Source organism: Anomaloglossus baeobatrachus, chromosome 4, assembly GCF_048569485.1.
Source record: "Anomaloglossus baeobatrachus isolate aAnoBae1 chromosome 4, aAnoBae1.hap1, whole genome shotgun sequence".
Lineage (NCBI taxonomy): Eukaryota > Metazoa > Chordata > Amphibia > Anura > Aromobatidae > Anomaloglossus > Anomaloglossus baeobatrachus.
Window position 1 is genome coordinate 53,588,164 of NC_134356.1, and position 24,942 is coordinate 53,613,105.

Below are 24,942 nucleotides of genomic sequence, written 5' to 3' on the forward strand. Positions count from 1 at the left end.
AATTACAGACCTTGGCAAAACCTATTAACCTTTTTAAAGGGGTTTTCCCAAGATTGACCGCTATAGTCTATCTGTGGGATAACATTACTAAATCGCAGGGGGTCCCAAGCACCTCTGGAGGGGGGGTCCCAAGCACCTCTGGAGGGGGGGTCCCAAGCACCTCTGGAGGGGGGGTCCCAAGCACCTCTGGAGGTGGAAGAGGGGTCCCCAAGCACCTCTAGAGGTAGAAGAGGGGTCCCCAAGCACCTCTAGAGGTAGAAGAGGGGTCCCCAAGCACCTCTAGAGGTAGAAGAGGGGTCCCCAAGCACCTCTAGAGGTAGAAGAGGGGTCCCCAAGCACCTCTAGAGGTAGAAGAGGGGTCCCCAAGCACCTCTAGAGGTAGAAGAGGTGTCCCCAAGCACCTCTAGAGGTGGAAGAGGGGGCCCAAGCACCTCTAGGAGGTGGGAGGGGGGTCCCAAGCACCTCTAGGAGGTGGGAGGGGGGTCCCAAGCACCTCTAGGAGGTGGGGTCCCAAGCACCTCTAGGAGGTGGGAGAGGGGGTCCCAAGCACCTCTAGGAGGTGGGAGGGGGGGTCCCAAGCACCTCTAGGAGGTGGGAGGGGGGGTCCCAAGCACCTCTGAAGGGGGGTTCCTAACATTTCTGGAGGGGGGGGTTCCAAGAGTCTCTGGGAAGCATGCACACCACCGCTCTATTCAATATCTATAGAGCTGCCGTACAGCACTCAGTTACTTTCACGGGTCCCATATAAAATGAATGCACATTTGTACCTCCGCTCCATACAGGATAAGACATCTCAAGATCATTGGGGTTCTCAGCGGTGAGATCCCTAGAGATCACCAAGTTATCTTATAATATTATTATTAATAATAATAATAATTTTATAATGGCAAAAGCAAACATTTTGTCTTCTGAATTTTGTTTTTTTTACAATTTCTTTTACGTGTATTCTGAATTAAAGGGTTAAACTAAAAACATTCTCCGAGTGAAAGACTGGAATAAACAAGCACCAATTAAGCTGGGAGACAGAGTTACAGATACTTATAGCAATACTTTATATAAAAAAAAAAATAATTTTTAGGGATCTCTTGTTCGGATTGTCCTCAGTTTTGGGACCTCCTTAACAAAGAGAAAAAATCCCAGTAATTTGTTCAATGGCGCCCCCTTGTGAACAGAACATGTACAGCTGCAGTATCTTACTTTCATTGCAGCGAAAATGTTAGATTTCTATTGCCAGCTATTCATTACCGTATTTTTCGGACTATAAGACGCACCCTGGTTTTAGAGGAGGAAAATAGGAAAATTAAATTTTAAGCAAAAAATGTGGTCATGACACACTTATGGGGCGAGGATCTGCTGCTGACACTGTTATGGGGTAATGTCCTGCTCATATACTCCCCAGCCTACTCACATACTCCCCAGCCTGCTCACATACTCCCCAGCCTGCTCACATACTCCCCAGCCTGCTCACATACTCCCCAGCCTGCTCACATACTCCCCAGCCTGCTCACATACTCCCCAGCCTGCTCACATACTCCCCAGCCTGCTCACATACTCCCCAGCCTGCTCACATACTCCCCAGCCTGCTCACATACTCCCCAGCCTGCTATATACCCTCATCCTGCTCATATACTCCCCAGCCTGCTATATACTCCCCATGCTGCTCATAATATACCCCTATCCTGCTATATGCCCTCATCCTGGTGTATGGCCGCATCCTGTGGCACATAAAAAAAATAAACGTTCATACTCACCTCACCTCACTCCCTGCAGCACCGCTCCTCTTACCGTCTATGTCAGCGGCAGCGCCGCTGAATGCAGCCGTCCCCCTGCAGCATCGCGATGTCCTCCGGTGGTCTGTGCCGGCGGCTGCGTGTGGACACGTGCGCACAGCGATGACGTCATCGCTGTGCGTACCGCTAGTCACGCAAGTCAGCTGACCGGACAGACGGGAGGAGGAGCGATGCTGCAGGGGAACGGTGAGTACTGGACACTGATTCACTGCACCCCGCACTGATGATGATGTGCGGGGAGCAGTGAATACAGCCACATATGATCACTCCAGGCTGCAGTTGCCAGGGGTGATCATGCGGGCCGGCTGTTTATCCCTCGCCCATCACCCTGCCCACCTGACCGCGCCTGCTTCACCGCTGAGAGATGGGCGTGCATATTAAATGAGTGGGTCCACATGGTCACGGCAGGCTGCTACAGCCTGCTCGTGCCACCGATGACCCTCTCCACCGCAGCACCCTCATTTCCCGCAGCCCTACATTCAGACCATAAGACGCACCCCCCACTTTCCCCCAACATTTGGGGGGGAAAAAGTGCGTTTTATGGTCCGAAAAATACAGTAGTTAAATACACCATCCCCAAATTCAGTCACCATACACGAAAGCCCTGCGGCACGGCCGGCGTCCCGTTCTGTGCAAGGAGACACCGGCCTGACTGCATTATCACAGGACATTGTCACATTGAACACAGCATCTTCTCCACCATTCATCCCACTTTGTGGTTCCTCAAGTAAAGCACCTGAATGGTTAAACACAATTCTGAATACAAAACAGGGGCATTTTTTTATATTAAATATTTAATACTCATTTTTTGTGATATCTGTTTTTAGGGCAAACACATTAAAAAAGTCAAAGATCAGATTATTACTGCATCACTAAAATAATAATAATAATAAAAAAAAAAAAAAAAAAAAAATATTTTTTCCCCCTTCTACCCCCTCACCACCAGTTGTTTAATTCTATGAATTCCCTTTACCTAAAAAGTGTTAATAAATTATATGTACCCAAAAAAAAATTTGATAACAAAAAAACAATTTAAATAAATTATATAATGAAAATTAATTTAATTTTTTTTATTAAAAATATAAAATAATAAGGTGTTATTTTATTACTATATTTATTTTTATTATTGATAATAATATGAATATTAGCACGGGGGGCAGTGAATAAGGACGGTATACTCACCCGTCACCGTTTCCCTGCAGCCTCGCGATGTCCTCCTGTCTGTGCCGGCCAGCTGATTTGTGTAGAGCGGTGAGCACAGCGATGACGTCGTCCCTATGCGCACCGCTAGTGTCCACACACACATCAGCGGGCCGGCAGAAGGGAGGACATTGCGTAGCTGCAGGGAAACTGCTCCACACAGGTCAGCGGCGCTGCTGCTGACACAGAGAGGGAGATCTATGCTGCAGGGAGTGAGGAAAGGGGAGTATAAAAGTTTATTTTTTTTCTGTGCCATAGGATACAGGCCATATACCAGGATGGGGGCATATTATGAGCAGGATGGGGGTACATGAGCAGGATGGGGATATCGGGATGGAGGTATTTATCAGGAAGGGGGTATTTATCAGGATGGGGGACATATGCATGGCAGGAGGATCATTACCAGGATGGGGTACCTTAGTAGAGAATTTGGGGACATTACCCCCATAAGTGTCAGCAGCAGATCCTCGCCCCATAACAGTGTGTCATGACCACATTTTTTGCTTAAAATTTTATTTTCCTATTTTCCTCCTCTAAAACCAGGGTGCGTCTTATGGTCCGAAAAATACGGTATATTTTATTTTTATTATTAATAATAAGACTATATTATTGTATTACAATTATATATATTATATTTTATTTTAATACACATTATGAAAAGTATAATAGACATAAATAATAAAAAATAATATATATTATGTTATATATTATATTATTTTTACTACTAAATTTTATTATATATTATTTTTATTACAAATTATAATAAAATTATATAATCAAAATTATTTATTATTTGTAATAAAAATATATATGATTAAAATTTATTATTACAAATAATAATAAATAATAATAATAATAAATTTTAATTATATAATATATTATTTTTATTACAAATAAATAATAATATAGTTAAAACTCTTTAAATGCTAGAATAATAATAAAAAAAAAAAAAAAGAAGGGAATTTTGTTTACTTACCGTAAATTCCTTTTCTTCTAGCTCCTATTGGGAGACCCAGACAATTGGGTGTATAGCTTCTGCCTCCGGAGGCCACACAAAGTATTACACTTTAAAAAGTGTAACCCCTCCCCTCTGCTATACACCCTCCCGTGCCTCACGGGCTCCTCAGTTTAGTGCAAAAGCAGGAAGGAGAAAACTTATAAATTGGTCTAGGGTAAATTCAATCCGAAGGATGTTCGGAGAACTGAAGACCATGAACCAAAAAAACAATTCAACATGAACAACATGTGTACACAAAAGAACAACCAGCCCGAAGGGAACAGGGGCGGGTGCTGGGTCTCCCAATAGGAGCTAGAAGAAAAGGAATTTACGGTAAGTAAACAAAATTCCCTTCTTTGTCGCTCCATTGGGAGACCCAGACAATTGGGACGTCCAAGAGCAGTCCCTGGGTGGGTAAAAGAATACCTCAATAAAAAGAGCCGAAAAGAAGGGAATTTTGTTTACTTACCGTAAATTCCTTTTCTTCTAGCTCCAATTGGGAGACCCAGACAGTGGGTGTATAGCTACTGCCTCTGGAGGCCGCACAAAGAACTACACTTAAAAGTGTAAGGCCCCTCCCCTTCTGGCTATACACCCTCCCGTAGGAGTACGGATTCCTCAGTTTTAGTACCAAAGCAAGAAGGAGGAAAGCCAATAACAGTTTCAAAAACAAATTCAATCCGATAACAAGATCGGAGAACTTAAGAAACAACATGAACAACATGTGCACCCGAAAAACGAAACCCTAAGAACAAATAGGGCGGGTGCTGGGTCTCCCAATTGGAGCTAGAAGAAAAGGAATTTACGGTAAGTAAACAAAATTCCCTTCTTCTTTTTCGCTCCTAATTGGGAGACCCAGACAGTGGGACGTCCAAAAGCAGTCCCTGGGTGGGTAAAAAGATACCACATGAACGGGCTGTCAGACAGCCTCTTCCTACAGGTGGGCCACCGCCGCCTGAAGGACCTGTCTACCTAGGCTGGCATCTGCCGAAGCGTAGGTATGCACTTGGTAGTGTTTGGTAAACGTGTGCAGACTCGACCAGGTAGCCGCCTGGCACACTTGCTGAGCCGTAGCCTGATGCCGCAATGCCCAGGACGCACCCACGGCTCTGGTAGAATGGGCCTTCAGTCCAGATGGAATCGGAAGCCCAGCAGAACGGTATGTGTGAAGAATTGGTTCCTTGATCCACCGCGCCAGGGTGGATTTGGAAGCTTGCGATCCCTTATGCTGACCAGCGACTAGGACAAAGAGCGCATCAGAACGGCGTAGAGGCGCCGTGCGAGAAATGTAAATCCTGAGTGCTCTCACCAGGTCCAACAGATGTAAACCCTTTTCAAATTGGTGAACTGGATGCGGACACAAAGATGGCAAAGTGATATCCTGATTGAGATGAAAGGAAGAAACCACCTTGGGAGAAAACTCTGGAATTGGACGCAGTACTACCTTGTCTTGGTGAAACACCAGGAAGGGAGATTTGCAAGATAACGCCGCTAGCTCGGACACTCTTCGAAGAGACGTGACCGCCACAAGAAAAACTACCTTTTGTGAAAGCCGAGAAAGGGGAACCTCTTTCAAAGGCTCGAAAGGCGGCTTCTGGAGAGCAAGGAGAACCTTGTTCAGATCCCAGGGTTCCAATGGTCGTCTGTAAGGAGGAACGATATGACAAACTCCTTGGAGAAACGTGCGTACTTTAGAAAGCCGTGCCAAGCGCTTCTGAAAGAATACGGATAGCGCGGAGACTTGACCCTTAAGAGAGCTAAGCGACAAACCTTTTTCCAACCCAGACTGCAGGAAGGAAAGAAAAATTGGCAATGCAAATGGCCAGGGAGAAAACCCTTGAGCCAAGCACCACGCTAAGAATATCTTCCACGTCCTGTGATAGATCTTAGCTGAGGATGGTTTTCTAGCCTGTCTCATTGTGGCAACAACTTCATGAGATAAACCTGAGGCCGCTAGGATCCAGGACTCAATGGCCACACAGTCAGGTTCAGGGCCGCAGAATTCAGATGGAAAAACGGCCCTTGAGACAGCAAATCTGGACGGTCTGGTAGTGCCCACGGTTGGCCTACCGTGAGATGCCACAGATCCGGGTACCACGACCTTCTTGGCCAGTCTGGAGCGACGAGTATGGCTCGATGGCAGTCGGACTTGATTTTCCGGAGAACTCTGGGTAACAATGCTAGAGGTGGGAACACATAGGGGAGTCGGAATTGCGACCAATCCTGAACCAAGGCGTCTGCCGCCAGCGCTCGGTGATCGTGAGACCGTGCCATGAAAACTGGGACCTTGTTGTTGTGCCGTGACGCCATCAGATCGACGTCCGGCGTCCCCCAGCGGCAACAGATCTGCTGAAACACGTCCGGGTGAAGGGACCATTCTCCTGCGTCCATGCCCTGGCGACTGAGAAAGTCTGCTTCCCAGTTTTCCACGCCTGGGATGTGAACTGCGGATATGGTGGACGCTCTGCTTTCCACCCACGTCAAAATCCGCTGGACTTCTTGAAAAGCTTGGCGACTGCGTGTTCCCCCTTGGTGGTTGATGTACGCCACCGCCGTGGAATTGTCCGACTGAATCCGAATCTGCTTGCCTTCCAGCCATTGTTGGAAGGCTCGCAGGGCAAGATAGATTGCTCTGATTTCCAGAACATTGATCTGCAGGGTGGACTCTTCCTGAGTCCACGTCCCCTGAGCCCTGTGTTGGAGAAACACCGCTCCCCACCCTGATAGGCTCGCATCTGTCGTGACCACTGCCCAGGACGGGGGAAGGAACGACTTTCCCTGTGACAATGAGTTGGGGAGAAGCCACCAACGCAGAGAGTCCTTGGCAGTCTGAGAAAGGGAGACAGTCCTGTCGAGGGACGTCGATTTCCCATCCCATTGGCGTAGAATGTCCCATTGTAGAGGGCGCAGATGAAACTGTGCGAACGGGACCGCCTCCATTGCTGCTACCATCTTTCCTAGAAAATGCATGAGGCGCCTCAGTGAGTGCGACTGGCTCTGAAGGAGAGATTGCACTCCAGTCCGTAGCGAGCACTGCTTGTCCAGTGGAAGCCTCACTATCGCTGATAGAGTATGAAACTCCATGCCAAGATAAGTCAGAGATTGGGTCGGGGTTAGATGAGACTTTGGAAAGTTGATAATCCACCCGAAAGTCTGGAGAGTGTCTAGCGCCACCTTCAGACTGTGTTGGCATGCCTCTTGAGAGGGTGCCTTTATAAGCAGGTCGTCTAGATACGGGATGACCGAGTGACCCTGCGAGTGCAGAACAGCTACTACTGCTGCCATGACTTTGGTGAAGACCCGGGGAGCTGTTGCCAGACCGAAAGGTAACGCTACGAACTGTAGGTGCTCGTCGTGTATGACGAAGCGTAGGAAACGCTGATGCTCTGGTGCAATCGGCACGTGGAGATACGCATCTTTGATATCTATTGATGCTAGAAAATCTCCTTGAGACATTGAGGCTATGACTTTTACGTGTCTGTTGAGCAACTTTAGATCCAGGACGGGTCGATACGATCCGTCCTTTTTTGGGACCACAAACAGATTGGAGTAAAAACCGTGACCTTGTTCCTGAAGAGGGACGGAGGTCACCACTCCTTCCGCCTTTAGAGCGGCCACCGCCTGCAACAGAGCATCGGCTCGGTCTGGTGGTGGAGAAGTTCTGAAGAAACGAGTTGGCGGACGAGAACTGAACTCTATCCTGTACCCGTGAGCCAGAATATCTCCCACCCAACGGTCTTTGACGCTTGCCAGCCAAATGTCGCCAAAGTGGGACAGCCTCCCACCGACCGCGGGTGTGGGAATCGGAGACCGCAAGTCAGGAGGACGCCGTCTTGGCAACGGTTCCTCCGGCTGGCCTTTTTGGGCGTGACTGAGACCTCCAAGAATCTGAGCGTCTCTGGTCTTTTTGAGTCTTTTTTGACGAGGCGAATTGGGACCTGCCCGGTCCTCGAAAGGACCGATAACCAGACTGACCCCTCCTCTGTTGGGGTTTGTTTTGTCTGTGTTGCGGTAAGGAAGAGTCCTTACCCTTGGAGTGTTTGATGATTTCATCCAAACGCTCTCCAAACAATCGGTCACGAGAAAAAGGCAAATTGGTTAAGCACTTCTTGGAATGAGAATCTGCTTTCCAATGTCTCAACCACAGGGCCCTACGCAAAACAACGGAGTTGGCTGACGCCACTGCCGTGCGGCTTGTAGCGTCAAGAACAGCATTAATCGCGTACGACGCGAATGCCGTCATTTGCGAGGTCAATGGTGCTACCTGCGGGGCAAATGCACGTGTGACTGAGTCGACTCGCGCAAGCCCGGCCGTGATAGCTTGGAGTGCCCATACGGCCGCAAAAGAAGGCGCTAATGACGCTCCAATCGCTTCATAGATGGATTTCAGCCAGAGCTCCATCTGCCTGTCAGTGGCATCTTTAAGTGCCGCTCCATCTTCAACTGCAACCAAGGATCTAGCTGCAAGCCTGGAAATTGGAGGATCCACTTTTGGACACTGGGTCCAACCCTTGACCACTTCAGTGGGAAAAGGGTAGCGTGTATCTTTAAGCCGTTTAGGAAAACGCCTTTCAGGATAAGCGTGAGGTTTCTGGATTGCGTCTCTAAAGTCAGCGTGGTCCAGAAAAGTGCTTAATGTACGCTTAGGGTATCTGAAATGGATTCTCTCGTGCTGCGAAGCTGACTCCTCTACAAGAGGAGCTGGTGGGGAAATATTTAACATCTTATTGATGTTAAATATAAGATCATTAACTATGGCGTCACCATCTGGTGCATCTAGATTGAGAGCGGTCCCAGGATCAGAATCCTGATCAGTTACGTCCGCCTCATCACCCATAGATTCATCTCGCTGGGAACCTGACCATTGAGATGAATGTGAAGGCCCGTCATAGCGAGCCCGCTTAGGCTGCCCGGGGCCATCGTCCGAGTCAGAGTCTTCACCCTGAGGTGTAGATGCCCGTCCCGGAGCTTGGAGGTAATTGAGCTGAGGGGGACCAGGGGGCAATGATTGCACAGTGTCCGTGGCCTGAAGTACAGGCCTAGCTCGCAATGTGTCAAGAATTTGTGACATAGTGAGAGACATTCTGTCAGCAAAAGCTGCAAACTCAGTTCCTGTCACCTGGACAGCATTCACGGGTGGTACACCCTGGGTCACGTCCAGCAGAGGTCCCGACTGTGCAAGCGCCGCAGGGGCCGAGCACTGCACACAATGGGGGTCCGTGGAGCCTGCCGGTAGAAAAGTCCCACATGCGGTGCAGGAAGCATATAATGTCTGTGCTTTGGCACCCTTGCGTTTTACGGACGACATGCTGCTGGCTCTCTGCAATGTGAGAGAGTCTATAGCCAAAGGGCGACCAGCGCTATGTAATACCAAGTATTTGTAGAAACAAAATACTAAGAATACTACTGGCACAAGAGGGGGTGAGCCCTGAGGGCTGCTTACCGCCCGCTGAATAGCGGGATAAGAGGCGTAGAATTCCTTGTCTGGGTCTCCCCGGCTCCCCTCTGCAGCTCAGCGTGTCAGCAGGAATGGCTGCCGGCGTCTGTGGAGAGGGGCGGTCCGTGGGAGTTTCCAAACAAAAGTGCGGGAAACAGTGTCCCCTCTGTGCCGACTGTGAGGGCTGGAGTATGTAAAAACGACTCCAGCCCTCAGCGCTGATGCCTTGGCCAGCGTCCCGCCCCTCTTCTGACTGGCAGGTCTGGGGGCGGGAACGAACGGAAGCAGGCCGCAAAAACCGGGGACTCGAGTTATCAGCGCGGCCGCCGTAAAAGCGCGGGCCGCGCTGAAGTCCCCGGCGCACCACAAGTGCCAGCCGCGCCAGCGGCCGGCGCGACCGATTCCTAGAAGTGGCCAGCGTCCCGCCCCTCTCCTGACTGGCAGGTCTGGGGGCGGGAACGAACGGAAGCAGGCCGCAAAAACCGGGGACTCTAGTTATCAGCGCGGCCGCCGTAAAAGCGCAGGCCGCGCTGAAGTCCCCGGCGCACTACAAGTGCCAGCCGCGCCGCAGTCCCAGCGGCCGGCGCGACCGATTCCCATAAGTGTGCCTGCTTCAGCGAAGCTGAATGAGGCCATGGCACAAGCGCCGCAGCGCTGATGTCCCCCGGCGCACTACAACACCCAGCATGCTGCGGTGTGGGCGCCAAATGCACGGGGACACAGAGTACCTTGAGGAAGCAGGGCCATGTCCCTGATGTACTCCGCTCCATCCAGCATCTTCTCCAGGGGCTGTAGATGGAGCACGGTCTCAGTGCCTGGAGACCGGTAAATCCCACTTCACCCAGAGCCTTGTAAAAAGGGATGGGGAAGGAATCAGCATGTGGGCTCCTGCCGCCGTACCCGCAATGGGTACCTCAACCTTACAAACACCTCCGACATACAGTGGGGTGAGAAGGGAGCATGCTGGGAGTCTGTATAGACCCTCTTTTCTTCCATCCGACATAGTCAGCAGCTGCTGCTGACTAAAAACAATGGAGCTATGCGTGCGTGTCTGACCTCCTGCGCACAAAGCTAAAACTGAGGAATCCGTACTCCTACGGGAGGGTGTATAGCCAGAAGGGGAGGGGCCTTACACTTTTAAGTGTAGTTCTTTGTGCGGCCTCCAGAGGCAGTAGCTATACACCCACTGTCTGGGTCTCCCAATTAGGAGCGAAAAAGAAAACGGCCCCCTCTTACAGGTGGGCAACCGCCGCCTGAAGGACTCGCCTACCTAGACTGGCGTCTGCCGAAGCATAGGCATGCACTTGATAGTGTTTCGTGAAAGTGTGCAGACTAGACCACGTCGCTGCCTGACACACCTGCTGAGCCGTAGCCCGGTGGCGCAATGCCCAGGACGCACCTACGGCTCTGGTAGAGTGGGCTTTCAGCCCTGAAGGAAGTGGAAGCCCAGAAGAACGGTAGGCTTCGAGAATCAGTTCCTTGATCCACCGAGCCAAGGTTGACTTGGAAGCCTGCGAACCCTTACACTGGCCAGCGACAAGGACAAAGAGCGCATCTGAACGACGCAGGGGCGCCGTGCGAGACACGTAGAACCGGAGTGCTCTCACAAGATCCAAAGAGTGCAAATCCTTTTCACACTGGTGAATTGGATTAGGGCAAAATGAAGGCAAGGAGATATCCTGATTGAGATGAAAAGGAGATACCACCTTAGGGAGAAATTCCGGGACCGGACGCAGAACCACCTTATCCTGGTGAAACACCAGGAAGGGGGCTTTGCATGACAGCGCTGCTAGCTCAGACACTCTCCGAAGTGATGTGACTGCCACTAGGAAGGCCACCTTCTGCGAAAGACGTGATAGAGAGACATCCCGCAGCGGCTCGAAAGGTGGTTTCTGAAGAGCCGTTAGCACCCTGTTAAGATCCCAGGGTTCCAGCGGACGCTTGTAAGGTGGGACTATGTGGCAAACTCCCTGCAGGAACGTGCGGACCTGCGGAAGCCTGGCTAGGCGCTTTTGAAAAGAAGGGAATTTTGTTTACTTACCGTAAATTCCTTTTCTTCTAGCTCCAATTGGGAGACCCAGACAATTGGGTGTATAGCTATTGCCTCTGGAGGCCACACAAAGTATTACACTTAAAAGTGTAAGGCCCCTCCCCTTCTGGCTATACACCCCCAGTGGGATCACTGGCTCACCAGTTTTAGTGCCAAAGCAAGAAGGAGGAAAGCCAATAACTGGTTTAAAGACCAATTCAATCCGAGGAAACATCGGAGAACTGAACCATACCACATGAACAACATGTGTACCCGAAAAAACAGAAAAACCCCGAGAAAACAGGGCGGGTGCTGGGTCTCCCAATTGGAGCTAGAAGAAAAGGAATTTACGGTAAGTAAACAAAATTCCCTTCTTCTTTGTCGCTCCATTGGGAGACCCAGACAATTGGGATGTCCAAAAGCAATCCCTGGGTGGGTAAAAGAATACCTCATGATAGGGCCGTCAAACGGCCCTCTCCTACAGGTGGCCAACCGCCGCCTGAATGACTTATCTACCTAGGCTGGCGTCTGCCGAAGCATAGGTATGCATCTGATAATGCTTGGTAAAAGTAAGTAGACTCGACCAGGTGGGTGCCTGACACACCTGCTGAGCCGTAGCCTGGTGCCGTAATGCCCAGGATGCACCCACGGCTCTGGTAGAATGGGCCTTCGGCCTTGAGAGAACCAGAAGCCCAGTAGAACTGTAGGTTTCAAGAATTGGTTCCTCGAGCCCCCGAGCAAGGGTGGATCTGGAAGCTTGCGACTGTTTACGCCGACCAGCGACAAGGACAAAGAGTGCATCCGGGTGGCGCAGGAGCGCCATGCGGGAAGTAGAACCTGAGTGCTCTCACCAGAACCAACAGATGCAAATCTTTCTGAAATTGATGGACTGGACGAGGACACAAAGAAGGTGAGGTGATATCCTGATTGATATGAAAATGGGATACCACCTTAGGGAGAAATTCCGGAACCGGACGCAGAACTACCCTGTCCTGGTGAAGGACCAGGAAGGGAGTTTGTATGAGAGCGTTGCTAGCTCGGAAACTCTCCTAAGAGACGAGACCGTTACTAGAAGGCCACTTCCCGTGAAAAACGGGAAGGGAGACATCCTTCAAAGGCTCGAAAGGCGGCATCTGGAGAGCAATTAGAACCTTGTTCAGATCTCAGGGCTCTAACGGCCGCTTGTACGGAGTGCTGAGAAGACAAACTCCCCGTAGGAACGTGCGTACCTGAGGAAGTCGTCGTTTCTGAAAAAATACAGATAGCGCTGAGACTTGTCCCTAAAGGGAACTGAGCGACAACCCATTTTCCTACCTAGATTGCAGGAAGGAAGGAAACATAGACGATGCAACCGGCCAGGGAGAAACACCCTGCGCCGAGCACCGAGATAAGAACATCTTCCACGTCCTGTGGTCAATCTTGGCGGACGTTGGTATGCTAGCCTGTCTCATGGTGGCAACCACGTCCTGAGGTAATCCTGACGACACTAGGTTCCAGGACTCAATGCCACACCATCCGGTTGAGGGCCGTAGAATCCAAATGGAAGAATGGCCCTTGAGACAGCCAGTCTGATTGGTCTGGTAGTGCCCCCGGTTAGCCTACCGTGAGGCACCACAGAACCGAGTACCACAACATCCTCGGCCAATTTGTAGCGACGAGGATGGCGCGGCCGCAGTCGGTCTTGATCTAGCGCAGTACTCTGGGCAACAATGCCAGAGGTGGCACCTAAGGTAGCTGGAACTGCGACCAATGCTGAACTAAGGCGTTTGCCGCCAGAGCTCGATGATTGTGAAACCGTGCCATGAAGCTGGCACATTGTTGTTGTGCCGTGACGCCATTAGATCGACGTCCGGCCTCTGTCAGCGGCGCCAGATCTCCTGAAACCCGTCCGGGTGAGGAGACCATACTCTTTCGGCCACACCTCAGCGACTTAGGAAGTCAGCTTCCTAGTTTCCACACTTGGGATGTGAATTGTGGATATGGTGGATGCCGTGTCTTCCACCCACATCAGAACCTGCCGGACTTCCTGGAAGGCTTGCCGGTTGCGCGTTCTTCCTTGGTGGTTGATGTATGCCACCGCTGTGGAGCTGTCCGACTGAAGTCGGATATGCTTGCTTTCCAGCCGCTGTTGGAAGGATTGTAGGGCAAGATACACTGCTCTGTGTTCAAGAACATTGATCTGAAGAGTGGACTCTTGCTGAGTCCACGTACCCTGAGCGCTGTAGTGGAGAAAAACTGCTCCCCACCCTGATAGACTCGCGTCTGTCGTAACTATCGCCCAGGACGGGGATAGGAAGGACCTTCTTTTTGACGAAGAGGTGAGAAGAAGCCACCACCGTAGAGATTCCTTGGCCGCCTGAGAAGAACGACGACTCTGTTGAGGGACGTCGACTCCTCGTCCCATTGGCGGAGAATGTCCCATTGTAGTGGACGCAGTAAAACTGCGCGAAAGGAACTGCCTCCATTGCTACCATCTTACGTAGGAAGTGCATGAGGCGTGTCAATGTGTGCGACTGGTTCTTAAAGAAGAGCTTGCAGCCCGTAGTGAATGCTGTTTGTCTAGCGGCAGCTTCACTATCGCTGAGAGAGTAAGAAACTCTATGCCTAGATATGTTATCGATAGGGTCGGGGTCGGATCTGACTTTAAAAAGTTGATGATCCACCCAAAACTCTAGAGAGTCTCCAGCGCAACGTTCGGGCAGTGTTGGCATGTTTCCTAAGAGAGTGCCTTGACAAGTAGATCGTCTAAATACGGGACCACAGAGTGACCCTGAGAGTGCAGGACTGTGACTACTGCTGCCCTGACCTTGGCGAAGACCAGTTGGACTGTCGCTAGCCGGAAGGTAGAGCTACGAACAGAGGGTGTTCGTCTCCTATAACGAAGCGTAGAAACGCTAGTGCTCTGGATCAATCGGCACGTGTGGATAAGCATCCTTGATGCCTAATGATGCTAGGAAATATCCTTGGGACCTTGAGGCGATGACATGGCGGAGGGATTCCATCCGGAACCGCCTGGTGTCCACGAGCTTGCTGAGCATTTTTAGATCCAGAACGGGACGGAACGGCCCGTTGTTATAGGTACCGCAAAGAATTTGGGGTAAAAACCGTGACCTTGTTCCTGAAGAGGAACGGGGGTCATCACTCTTTCTGCCTATAGAGTGCACCCTGTTTGCAGAAGAGCAGCGGCCCGGCCGGGAGGAGCTAAATATCGCCAAGGCGGGAGAGCCTGCTACCGACCGAGGCCGCAAGTCATGAGGAAGCCGCCTTGGAAGCGGGTTTTCCGACTGTCGCTTTTTTGGGCGAGACTGAGCCCGCTAAGAATCTTAGCTCCTCTGATCCTTTTGAGTCCACCTTGGACGAGGAAAAATGGGACCTGCCCGAGCCTCGAAAAGGCCGAAAACCCCGACTGCCTCTTGCTCTGTTGGGGTTTGTTGTGTCCGGGCTGAGGAAAGGATGAATCCTTACCCCTGGACTGTTTGATGGTTACATCCAACGCTCACCAAACAGTCGGTCAGCAGAAAAAGGCAACTGGTTAGGCAACCTTTTTTGGAAGCAGAATCTGCCTTCCATTCACTTAACGAGCAGACCAGGCTCTGCTTAAAAACACGGAGTAGCGGAGGCTACCGCCGCACGGTTCGCAGAGTCCAGGACAACCTGAATCGCGTAAGAAACAAATGCAGACATTTGAGAGGTTAAGGATGCCACCTGCGGCACAGATGTACGTGTAACCGTGTCAATCTGTGTAAGACAAGCTGAAATAGCTTGGAGTGCCCCAAGGGAGAGAATGCCGGAGCCAACGGTGCGCCGACAGCCTCATAGATGGCTTTCGACCAGAGATCCATCTGTCTGTCAGTGGCATCTTTGAGTTTGCAGTTCCATCTCCCACTGCAACTATGGATCTAGCTACAAGCCTGGAGATTGGAGGATGCCGCTCGGGACATTGGGTCCAGTCCTTGACCAAGTCAGGGGACAGGGATAGCGTGTATCCTAAGCCGTTTGGAGAAGCGCATATCTGGATAAGCGTGGTGTTCCTGGACTGCCTCTCTGAAGGCAGAGTGGTCCAGAAAAATACGTGAAGCTGACTCCTCCACTGGAGGAGTTGTGAGAAATAACCCACATTCTATAGATGAACGCTATAAGATTATTTACTATGGCGTCACAATCAGGTGTATCCAGATTGAGAGCGGTCTCAGGATCAGAATCCTGAGCCGCTACTTCCGCCTCATTACACAGCGAGTCCTTCTGTTAGGACCCTGATGAAACCGAGGCCGCTCATAGCGAGCCCACTTAGGCTGTCTGGGACTGACGTCCGTGCAGAGCCGTGACTCTGGGATGCGTGTGACATTCCCGGAGCTGTTAGTTATTCACACTGAGGGGGGCCATGGATCAATGATTCAACAGTGCCCATATTGTGAGAGACATGTCCGGACTGCTAGGCTTCTAGTATCATAGCCATAGTCTCAGAAAAACTGTCAGTAAATACTGCAGACACCGTCCTCATCCCCTGGCCATTAGTGCATACAATGGGAGTCTATGTACCTGCCGGCCGTATAGCCGTACATGCTGTACCAGCTGTATAGAAAAACATGTGGTTCTGCACCTTTGTTTTACACAGAGAATATGCTGATAACTCCTCCGCATAATCCAGGAGGGTATATACAACGTGCGACCAAACAGTGCAATGTATATAGTACAAGCATATCTATAAGTGCACTTCTGCACTAGTGGGGTTAGCACCACAGGTGCTGCTTAACGCCTGTTACAGCGATTGTGTGACTATCAGAATGCCAGGGTCTTCCACACTTGTCTCTGTATCGTACAGAAACTGACACTAATGGCTGCCGGTGTCCTTGTAGAGAAGGAAGCCGTGGGCGTGCCTGAGAAAGTGCGGGAATCCGGATTCACAGTGCACACAGTGAGAGGGGTGGAGTATGCAAAACATACTCCAGCTCTCAGCTCTGCTCTATGCAGCGTCACGCCCCTACCCTGACTGTCAGGGCTGTGGGCGGTAACGAAGGGAGACTAGGCCCAGAAGCCGGGGACTCGAGTTAACAGCGCGGCCGCCGTAAAAGCGCGGGCCGCGCTGAAGTCCCCGGCGCACCACAAGTGCCAGCCGCGCCGCAGTCCCAGCGGCCGGCGCGACCGCCCTAGAAGTGGCCAGCGTCCCGCCCCTCTCCTGACTGGCAGGTCTGGGGGCGGGAACGAACTAAAGCAAGCCGCAAAAGCCGGGGACTCGAGTTATCAGCGCGGCCGCCGTAAAAGCGCGGGCCGCGCTGAAGTCCCCGGCGCACTACAAGTGCCAGCCGCGCCGCTGTTCCAGCGGCCGGCGCACCCGAGTCCTAGACGTGGGCAGCGTCCCGCCCCTCTCCTGACTGGCAGGTCTGGGGGCGGGAACGAACGGAAGCAGGCCGCAAAAGCCGGGGACTGTAGTTATCAGCGCGGCCGCCGTAAAAGCGCAGGCCGCGCTGAAGTCCCCGGCGCACTACAAGTGCCAGCCGTGCCGCAGTCCCAGCGGCCGGCGCGGCCGAGTCCCATAAGTGTGCCTGCTTCAGCTAAGCTGAATGAGGCTATGGCACAGGCGCCGCAGCGCTGATGTCCCCCGGCGCACTACAACACCCAGCATGCTGCGGTGTGAGCGCCAAATGCACGGGGACACAGAGTACCTTGAGGAAGCAGGGCCATGTCCCTGATGTACTCCGCTCCATCCAGCATCTTCTCCAGGGGCTGTAGATGGAGCACGGTCTCAGTGCCTGGAGACCGGTAAATCCCACTTCACCCAGAGCCCTGTAAAAAGGGATGGGGAAGGAATCAGCATGTGGGCTCCTGCCGCCGTACCCGCAATGGGTACCTCAACCTTACAAACACCTCCGACATACAGTGGGGTGAGAAGGGAGCATGCTGGGGACACTATATGTGTCCTCTTTTCTTCCATCCGACATAGTCAGCAGCTGCTGCTGACTAAAAAGTGGAGCTATGCGTGGATGTGTTGCCTCCTTCGCACAAAGCACAAAACTGGTGAGCCAGTGATCCCACTGGGGGTGTATAGCCAGAAGGGGAGGGGCCTTACACTTTTAAGTGTAATACTTTGTGTGGCCTCCAGAGGCAATAGCTATACACCCAATTGTCTGGGTCTCCCAATGGAGCGACAAAGAAAACACGGAGAGCGCCGATACTTGGCCCTTGAGAGAGCCAAGTGACAAACCCTTGTCCATTCCGGATTGAAGGAATGAAAGAAAAGTGGGTAAGGCAAACGGCCATGGAGTAAAACCGTTATTAGCGCACCAGGATAGGAAGATTTGCCAAGACCTATAATAGATCTTGGCGGACGTAGGCTTCCTGGCCTGTCATGGTGGCAATGACATCCTGAGATAACCCTGAAGACGCTAGGAGCCAGGACTCAATGGCCACACAGTCAGGTTGAGGGCCACAGAATTCAGATGGAAAAACGGGCCTTGTGACAGCAAGTCTGGGCGGTCTGGAAGCGCCCACGGTTGACCCACCTTGAGATGCCACAGATCCGGGTACCACGACCGCCTCGGCCAGTCTGGAGCGACGAGAATGGCGCGACGGCAGTCGGACCTGATCTTGCGTAACACTCTGGGCAGCATCGCCAGAGGAGGAAACAAATAAGGCAGTCGAAACTGCGATCAATCCTGAACTAACGCGTCCGCCGCCAGAGCTCTGTGATCCTGACACCGTGCCATGAATGTCGGGACTTTGTTGTTGTGCCGTGACGCCATGAGATCGACGTCCGGCGTTACCCAGCGGCGACAGATCTCTCGAAACACGTCTGGGTGCAGAGACCATTCCCCCGCGTCCATGCCCTGACGACTGAGAAAATCTGCTTCCCAGTTTTCTACGCCCGGGATGTGAACTGCGGAGATGGTGGAAGCTGTGGCTTCCACCCACTGCAGAATCCGTCGGACTTCCTGGAAGGCTTGACGACTGCGAGTGCCGCCTTGGTGGTTGATGTATGCGACGGCAGTGGCGTTGTCCGACTGGATACGGATCTGCCTGCCCTCCAGCCACCGATGAAAAGCCAATAGGGCTAGATACACTGCCCTTATCTCCAGAATATTGATCTGAAGGGAAGACTATCGGAGTCCAGGTTCCCTGAGCCCTGTGGTGGAGAAAAACCGCTCCCCACCCTGACAGGCTCGCGTCCGTGGTGACCACAGCCCAGGTTGGGGGTAGGAAGGATTTTCCCTGCGACAGAGAGTTGGGAAGGAGCCACCACTGAAGTGACGTCTTGGTTGCAAGGGAAAGAGAGACGTTCCTGTCGAAGGAAGCCGAACTCCTGTCCCATTTGCGGAGAATGTCCCATTGGAGTGGCCGAAGATGGAATTGCGCGAACGGGACTGCCTCTATAGCTGCCACCATCTTCCCCAGGAAGTGCATGAGGCGCCTTAAGGGGTGTGACTGACTCCGAAGAAGGGATTGCACCCCTGCCTGCAGAGAAAGCTGTTTGTCGCTCGGAAGCTTGACTAACACTTGCTGGGTATGAAACTCCATCCCAAGGTACGTCAGTGATTGGGTCGGCGTCAACTTGGATTTCGGGAAGTTGATGATCCACCCGAACCGCTGTAGAGACGCCAGAGCGACAGATAGACTTTGTTGACACGCCACCCGAGACGGGGCCCTGACTAGGAGATCGTCCAAGTAGGGAATCACCGAGTGGCCCTGAGAATGCAGGACCGCCACAACGGATGCCATGACTTTGGTGAAGACCCGTGGTGCTGTCGCCAAGCCGAAAGGCAATGCCACGAACTGGAGGTGTTCGTCCCCGATGGCGAAACGCAGGAAACGTTGATGCTCGGGTGCGATCGGTACATGGAGATAAGCATCCTTGATGTCGATCGATGCTAGGAAGTCTCCTTGTGACATTGAGGCGATGACCGAGCGGAGAGATTCCATCCGGAACGTCTGGTTCTCACATGTCTGTTGAGCAGCTTGAGGTCCAGAACAGGACGGAATGACCCGTCCTTTTTTGGCACCACGAACAAGTTGGAGTAAAATCCGCGACCACGTTCCTGAAGGGGAACGGAGATCACAACTCCTTCCATCTTTAGAGCGGCTACTGCCTGAAAAAGTACGGCGGCCTGAGCGGGGGGTGGAGAGGTTCTGAAGAAGCGAGCCGCAGGACGAGAGCTGAACTCTATCCTGTAACCATGAGACAGAATGTCTCTCACCCATCGGTCTTGAACATGTGGCCACCAGGCATCGCCAAAGCGGGAGAGCCTGCCACCGACCGAGGATGCGGTCAGGGGAGGCCGAGAGTCATGAGGAAGCCGTCTTGGAGGCAGTGCCTCCTGCGGCCTTTTGTGGGCGAGACTTGGATTGCCACGCATAGGAGTTCCTCTGGCCTTTCTCCGGCCTGTTGGACGAAGAGGATTGGGACTTGGCGGAGGGACGAAAGGACCGAAATCTCGATTGAACCTTTCTCTGTTGAGGTCTCTTAGGTTTGGCCTGGGGTAAGGAGGAATCCTTTCCTTTGGATTCCTTAATAATCTCATCCAATCGTTCGCCAAACGGTCGCCAGAAAACGGGAAACCGGTTAAGAACCTCTTGGAAGCCGAATCTGCCTTCCATTCGCGCAGCCACATGGCCCTGCGGACTGCCACAGAGTTAGCGGATGCTACAGCTGTACGGTTAGCAGAGTCTAGGACTGCGTTCATGGCGTAGGATGAAAAGGCTGACGCCTGAGAGGTCAAAGACGCAACTTGCGGAGCAGAATTACGTGTGACAGCATTAATCTCAGTCAGACAAGCCGAGATAGCTTGGAGTGCCCACACGGCTGCAAAGGCCGGGGCAAAAGACGCGCCCGTGGCCTCATAGATAGAGCTCCTGGTGAAGTCAATCTGCCTGTCAGTGGCATCTTTTAGCGATGAGCCATCTGCAACCGACAACGGATCTAGCCGCCAATCTAGAGACTGGAGGATCCACCTTGGGACAGTGAGCCCAACCCTTAACGACTTCAGATGGGAAGGGGTAACGCGTGTCAGTGAGGCGCTTAGTAAAGCGCTTGTCCGGGACCGCGCGGGGCTTCTGGACAGCGTCCCTGAAGTTAGAGTGATCAAAAAACGTATTGCGAGTGCGTTTGGGGAACCGAAACTGGTGTTTCTCCTGCTGAGACGCCGACTCCTCTACAGGAGGAGGCGGGGGAGAGAGATCCAACACCTGGTTGATGGACGAGATAAGATCATTTACTAAGGCGTCCCCCTCAGGTGTATCAAGGTTAAGGGCGACGTCAGGGTCAGAGCCCTGAGCTGCGACGTCCGCCTCGTCCTCCAGAGAGTCCTCCAGCTGGGATCCCGAGCAGCGAGAGGAAGTCGGGGAAGAGTCCCAGCGAGGCCGCTTAGCCGGTCTAGGACTACGGTCCGGGCAGGAGTCTTCCGCCTGAGACCGAGGGGCCAACCTATGAGCGCGCTGTGGCGCGGACCGAGAGGGGCCTGGAGGCGACGAGCCAACAGGGGCCGGGGCCTGTGAAGGGTCCGGTCTGGACTGCAAAGCCTCTAGCAGCTTAGAAGACCATTTGTCCATAGACTGTGTAATGGATTGAGAAAGTGACTCAGAGAGTTTCTCAGCAAAAGAGGCGAACTCTGTCCCTGCAGCCTGGTCAGGGGGAGCAGGGGGGTCTACATGAGCCGAGGGGCCCACCAGTGTCCGAGGCTCCGGCTGAGCAAGCGAAACAGGGGTCGAGCATTGCTCACAGTGAGGGTAGGTGGAACCCGCAGGTAACATAGCCGCACAAGAGGTACAGGCCGCAAAAAAACCCTGTGCCTTAGCAGCTTTGCTCCTTGTGGACGACATGCTGTTGTCTCCTAGGAGAGTGATCACTGAGGGTATATGGGAAAGGGGTATACAGCCCACCGAACAGATAGATATAGATATATACGTATCTAATCCGGCACCCTAGGGGGACCAGCACCGAGTGACCGGTGTGGCTTACCGACCGCTAACGAGCGGAGTGTGTCCTCCTGATTCCCTGCCTTGGATCCCCCAGAGCTGCAGAGCTGCTCACTGAGAATCCTCCACCGGCAGAATGCCAAAAAATGGCTGCCGGAGCTCTCAGGGGAGGAGTGGAGCCGTGGGCGGCGCCAGCAAAGTGCGGGAATCTGGGGTCCCCACAGTGATCAGTGAGGGGGGAGGAAACATGCAGGATGCTCCAGCCCTCACATCCGACGTCAGGCCGGTAATCCCGCCCTTACCCCTGACAGGCAGGCCCGGGGGTGGGATTTTTGCGACTAGGCCGCGATGAAGCCGGGGACTAAATTTGAGACCGCGCCCGACAAGCAGGCACGGTCGGCGCGGAAGTCCACCGGCCTCCTGAATTCAGCAGCCCACGCGGCTTCCGGGAAGAAGGTGCGCTCCCTGCACAGTCCCCTATGGGGACACAGAGTACCTTTGAGTTGCAGGGCCCGGTCCCTAAGGTTGAAGAGGCTCCAGTCCGGCAGGTTCCCACAGGGGCTGCGGATGGAGCACGGTCCCAGTAAATGGATGACCGCTTAGGATCCCACTTCTCCCAGAGCCGCTTAAGGGATGGTGAAGGAGACGGCATGTGGCTCCAGCCTCTGTACCCGCAATGGGTACTTCAACCTTAACAACACCGCCGACGTAGTGGGGTGAGAAGAGAACATGCCGGGGGCCCCGTGGGGGCCCTCTTTTCTTCCAACCGACATAACTAAGTTGAGAATGCATGAGTGGATGTGTGCCTCTTTCCACACAAAGCATAAAACTGAGGAGCCCGTGATCCACGGGAGGGTGTAATGGCAGAGGGGAGGGGTTACACTTTTTAAAGTGTAATACTTTGTGTGGCCTCCGGAGGCAGAAGCTAGACACCCAATTGTCTGGGTCTCCCAATGGAGCGACAAAGAAAATATGACTTGATCAGTAAATATCAAAACAGGCTTGACAGCTTTTCAGTGAAGCATAGCTGCGGGCCGGCGTGCACTAGTTTCCCTGCGATCCTTAAGTCTGATCGCCTCCGGGACAGAATGACAAATTTCATACCTCCCCCATACTGCGTGTGTTCTCAGCCACTGACTTGGAGAGGACTCCATCCCGAGCATCACTGCATCCCCATAATCCACAAACGGGCGCTGGTTCCTAAAGAGAAAATAAAATAGAATCAGGAGACAAAATGTTCCAAAATTTCACAGTGGCAGAATATTGCAGTCCACCACTAGGGGGAGCCATAACAGGGACATTTATGGCATCGGGGGTCTCCACAAGCTAGGCTTTCTCGGCTCTGTATGACAGCGCACAGGGTATATTTTTGACTATGACGCGCTCAGTATTCACCTCTGACAGATGTGATTTGCGCATTTTACTAGGAGGTCCATGCAATGAACGGCAATGATTCCCATAACTACCAGACTCAGGGGTCCCAACTGCAAGATAAAAGGGGAAACATATAATAAAGTATACAGACATCATGTGTAATCCCCAAGACACAACATATGCTCAAGAAAGCAAATCATAAAGGGTTTGTAGCAAGTCTAGAAATAATCCCAACTGTAGGATAGAGGACGGATCACTGGTGGCCGACTGCTGGGACCCCCACAGATCTCCAGAAGGGGGCTCTGCAGAGTCCTGTGTGAAAGAAGCGGAGGTCGAGAATGCAAACTGCTCCGTTAACTGTCTCGGGGGCTCGGAGAGAGAATACCGCCCTTGACCACCTCCGACAGTCCCGTAGACAATGATGAGGACGCTCTGAAGACTTGACAATCGCTGGTTGTAGTCTACCAAATACAAACTCGGCCTGTGACATTTGTATAGGCCTCTCCTCATTGCGTGGCATGTGTCTCTTAAAGAGAATCTGTCAAAAGATTTTTGCCACCTAATCTGAGAGCAGCATCATGTAGGGGGGCAGAGATACTGATTCCAGCGATGTGTCACTTACTGGGCTGCTTAGTGTAGTTTTGATAAAATCACTGATTAATCAGCAGGAAATTATCATTACAGGACTACTTGTGCTGCAGGTAGTCCAGCATATTCATGAGCTCTGTATAACTGCTAGATCTGCAGCGGAGAAAGCATTGATCAAAATGACAGAAAACAGCTCAGTAAGTGACACATCACTGGAATCAGGGACTCTGTCTCTACATTATGCTGCTGTCAGATGGGAAAGCAAAAACCTGGTGACAGATTAATGAATTTGGCACCTCTTGGATTCTATGAAGATGATCCCCATTAACAATACCCCTCTAGATGGGTACAGCAAAGGTCCAGTATTTGGTCCTAAAATCAATTTTTGCAACTGAGTTTCATAAAAAAAAAAAAAAAAAATAATATATATATTAGTTAAAGTTGAACGAAATTTATTGCTTATTTTAAACTTTTATAAAAAATAATAAACTGAAAATTGGGGCGTGCAATATTATTGGGCCCCTTTAAGTTAACACTTTGTAGCGCCATCTTTTGCTGCGATTACAGCTGCAGTCGCTTGGGGTATGTCTCTATCAGTTTTGCACATTGAGAGACGGAAATTTTCGCCCATTCTTCCTTTGGAAATAGCTGCAGCTGAGTGAGGTTGGATGGAGAGCGTTTGTGAACAGCAGTTTTCAGCTCTTTCCACAGATTCTCGATTGGGTTCAGGTCTGGACTGTGACTTGGCCATTCTAACACCTGGATACATTTATTTGTGAACCATTCCATTGTAGATTTTGCTTTATGTTTTGGATCATTGTCTTGTTGGAAGACAAATCTCCGTTCCAGTCTCAGGTGTTTTGCAGACTCCAACAGGTTTTCTTCAAGAATGGTCCTGTATTTGGCTCCATCCATCTTTCCATCAATTTTACCATCTTCCCTGTCACTGCTGAAGAAAAGCAGGCCCAAACCATGATGCTGCCACCACCATGTTTGACAGTGGGGATGGTGTGTTCAGGGTGATGAGCTGTGTTGCTGTTACATATCATTTGGCATTGTGCTCAAATAGTTCGCTTTTGGTTTCATCTGACCAGAGCACCTTCTTCCACATGTTTGGTGTCTCCCTGGTGGCTTGTTGCAAACTTTAAACACTTTTTATGGATATCTGTGAGAAATGGCTTTCTCCTTGCCACTCTTCCATAAAGGCCAGATTTGTGCAGTGTACGACTGATTGTTGTCCTATGGACAGACTCTCCCACCTCAGCTGTAGATCTCTGCAGCTCATCCAGAGGGATCATGGGCCTCTTGGCTGCATCTCTGATCAGTCCTCTCCTTGTTTGACATGAAATTTTTGACGGCCGGGTCTTGGAAGATTTGTAGTGGTATGATACTCCTTCCATTTCAATATGATCGCTTGCACAGTGCTTCTTGGGATGTTTAAAGTTGTGGAATTTGTTTTGTAACCAAATCTGGCTTTAAACTTCTCCACAACAGTATCATGGACCTGCCTGTTGTGTTCCTTGGTCTTCATGATGCTCTCTGCGCTTTATACAGAACCCTGAGACTATCACAGAGCAGGTGCATTTATACGGAGACTTGATTACACACAGGGGATTATATT

The 24,942-nt window shown here is 51.6% G+C and overlaps 1 protein-coding gene across 1 annotated transcript in view; it reads right to left on the reverse strand.

The window, feature by feature from the left end:
• LOC142303164 (proton-coupled amino acid transporter 1-like) overlaps positions 1 to 24,942 on the reverse strand; it is a 112,130-nt gene that overhangs the window by 64,038 nt on the left and 23,150 nt on the right. The window contains exons 4-5 of the mRNA XM_075344335.1: positions 22,755 to 22,843; positions 22,464 to 22,559 (exon numbers count right to left, since the gene is read on the reverse strand). Of these exons, the coding sequence (XP_075200450.1) occupies positions 22,464 to 22,559; positions 22,755 to 22,843 (185 nt within the window). The remainder of the gene's footprint in view (positions 1 to 22,463; positions 22,560 to 22,754; positions 22,844 to 24,942) is intronic.